At 36.5% G+C, this 2,965-nt stretch overlaps 1 protein-coding gene across 2 annotated transcripts in view; it reads left to right on the top strand.

Moving 5' to 3' along the window:
• Window positions 1-2,006, top strand: part of LOC21409698 (LEAF RUST 10 DISEASE-RESISTANCE LOCUS RECEPTOR-LIKE PROTEIN KINASE-like 1.4) — an 8,671-nt gene extending 6,665 nt beyond the window's left edge. For both annotated transcript variants that reach the window (XM_024173791.1, XM_010110575.2), the window contains exons 3-4: window positions 195-524; window positions 870-2,006. In XM_024173791.1, coding sequence (XP_024029559.1) covers window positions 195-524; window positions 870-1,798 — 1,259 coding nt within the window. In that variant the 3' untranslated portion in view covers window positions 1,799-2,006. The remainder of the gene's footprint in view (window positions 1-194; window positions 525-869) is intronic.
• Window positions 2,007-2,965: the final 959 nt, after the last annotated feature.

Genomic DNA, 2,965 nt, shown 5'->3' with positions numbered 1-2,965 from the left:
ATAATAAAAAACATTCGCCCCTCCTAAAATATATATATATATATATATATATATATACACACACACATATATATAATGGTATTAATGGTTACCCGTATATATGTATATATATATATATATATATATATATTGTTTAACTGGAGATCATGGTATAGAAAAGAAAATGTGAGAAATTTTATTTGTTTCATCTATAGGGATTTCAATAGCAGGTGCATGCATCCTTGGCATTTTGATAGGTGGTTCTGGTTATTATTTTTGCATTCAAAAGAAGAAGAAACGTGCTGCTCTAATTCAAACCAAAGGGCTTATCACGCCCCCTTCAAGCAAGAGCATGATTACCTCCTCAACGAATTTCTCACGAAGTACGCACTCTGGCTCTTATACCTACTCTCAATCCGACCTCGAAAAGTGCAGTACCTATTTCGGAGCTCAGGTGTTCAGCTACACCGAACTAGAGGAAGGCACCGACAATTTTGACCCTTCCAGACAACTTGGAGAGGGAGGCTTTGGGGTTGTTTACTATGGTGTGTAAGATAAACCATTTTAAACATCACTTTCTATCAGTGGCGGAGCTAATATTTCACTTTAGTCGGGGCGTAAATTAAATTTTTTTTAACAAATTATCTTATTAAGGGTATCTAAGAAAATATATTTATTTTAGTGGGGGTATATATTATTTCAGTGAGAGTTTAAGCGTAAAAGTTTAAAATTTTTAAAGGTAATATTTTAAAAAAAAAATTTGAGTGGGGGCGGCTGTCTCTGCTCATCTTCAAGTGGCTCCGCCACTGCTTTCTGTACCAATATCAGTGTGTGTTGAATTATTAGTCACTGAATTCCTATAATATTCATTGAATTGTTAATTTGACCAGGCGTGCTCCGGGATGGTCGTGTAGTAGCGGTGAAGCGCCTATATGAGACGAACTTCAAACGTGTAGAGCAGTTCAAGAATGAAGTTGAGATCCTCAGTCGTTTAGAGCACAAGAACCTTGTTAAGTTGTATGGATGCACGTCGAGACGTAGCAGAGAGCTCATTCTAGTTTACGAATTCATTCCGAATGGAACAGTAGCTGACCATCTTCATGGGAAACAAACCAACTCCAGTGTACTCAGATGGCCTGTTCGATTAAGCATCGCCATAGAGACAGCTGATGCCTTAGCTTACCTCCACCGTTCCGACATTATACACCGCGACGTCAAGACCAACAATATTCTCCTAGACAATCAATTCCGAGTCAAAGTGGCCGATTTTGGCCTCTCAAGATTGTTCCCCAATGATGTCACCCATGTCTCAACCGCCCCACAAGGTACTCCTGGCTATGTTGATCCCGAGTACTACCAGTCTTACCAGCTTACGGACAAGAGCGATGTCTATAGCTTTGGAGTGGTCTTGATTGAACTTATATCTTCATTACAAGCCGTGGACACCAACAGGCACAGACATGATATCAATTTAGCTAATATGGCCGTCACCAGGATTCAAAATCATGCCGTGAATGAGCTTGTTGATCCTTGTCTTGGGTTCGAGAGTGACGACAACATAAGGCGAACGACAACGGCCGTGGCGGAGTTGGCCTTCCGCTGCTTGCAGCATGAGAGGGACATGAGGCCTTCCATGGATGAGGTGTTGACTACTTTGAAAGCAATTGGGAATCAAGAGTTTGTCACACAGAAAGCAGAGGTTGTGGACATTAGATCAGATGATACTGCGCTTCTGAAGAACTTGCCTCCCCCACTTTCTCCAGATTCTGTTGTGAATGATAAATGGGTTAGCAGCTCTCCTACGCCCAGTTCCAATTAGAACTCCCACTCAGATTTCCATACATTTCACTCTTTCTTTTTCCGCTTTCCCTATTGCATTCACATAGTAGATAGTAAAGTTGTTGTATACTAAAATGTTGAATGTCACTACGTTGGTCAAAGCTTCCATTGATTTCTTAGTTTTGTTCACTATTTTGCTAAAACTTGGCATGTAAATTCAGAAAACTGAATTTTTAGAATATTCTAAAATCAATATAGTGAAAATCTAACAATTCACAAACGGCTGAACTAACAATTCGCAAAGGGCGTGTACACAATATTTTTCATACCCTTTGTGAAATTCCCCATTCGATGGATGCAATGCATTAAAGCCTTGGCTTAATTTTATTAGTGCCCGCTGAGCTTTAGAGTCATTCTCCGTTTACTTTATAAACTTTTAAAACTTGCATTATTTTTTAAATTTTGATTTAGTCCCATTTAAGACTTTTTATAAGAATTTCTGTTAAAATCAAACCGAAAAAAGAGTTAAATGTGGTCATATAATTTTTATCAATTTATTTTTAATAGATATTCAAATTAAAAAATCACGCGATTATATTACTCACTTTTTTTAATCAATTTTTAATAAAATTTCCAACTAAAGAGTTAAAGTATGAATAATTTAAAATTTACAAAACAAATTAAGAATTTTTAAAATTCGAGAAACCAACCGAAAATAACCCGAAATTTAAAAATATCAGTAATAGCAATCCTAAATTCTTAATAGAGCTTTTCTTTTTCCCCCTCAATACTTAATTAGGATAATTTTTCTTGTGTCTCAAGTCAAGATGGAGTATGAAAACTTTGGGCAATTCTCCTCCAACGAATAAGACAATACAAAACCGATTTTTTTCTCTTTAGCAGAAAAAAAAATACCCCCCGTTTTTTCTTTTACAAAACAAAAACAATTTATTTTCTTTTTCTTGCTAAATTAGTCCACTCCCCAAGAGTTTGAAAGAAAAAATTATTTTAATTTTCCAAAACGACATGGACTATGGGTCATCTCATCGATCCTGCAAAGGTTTCAAAACCACAAGAGGCTGCCACGTGTATAAGCACATAGCTTTCAATTGAGTGAACAGTGAAGGACCCAATCCGACACAAAACAGAAGCCCCTTTCAATTCAATTATTCATTATTCTCTCTCAAAAGAAAAAAAAAAAAAAAAA

Source organism: Morus notabilis, unplaced genomic scaffold (genome assembly GCF_000414095.1).
Source record: "Morus notabilis unplaced genomic scaffold, ASM41409v2 Scaffold518, whole genome shotgun sequence".
Lineage (NCBI taxonomy): Eukaryota > Viridiplantae > Streptophyta > Magnoliopsida > Rosales > Moraceae > Morus > Morus notabilis.
The sequence above is the reverse complement of the archived record's forward strand: the minus strand, read 5'-3'. Positions and strand labels throughout refer to the sequence as shown.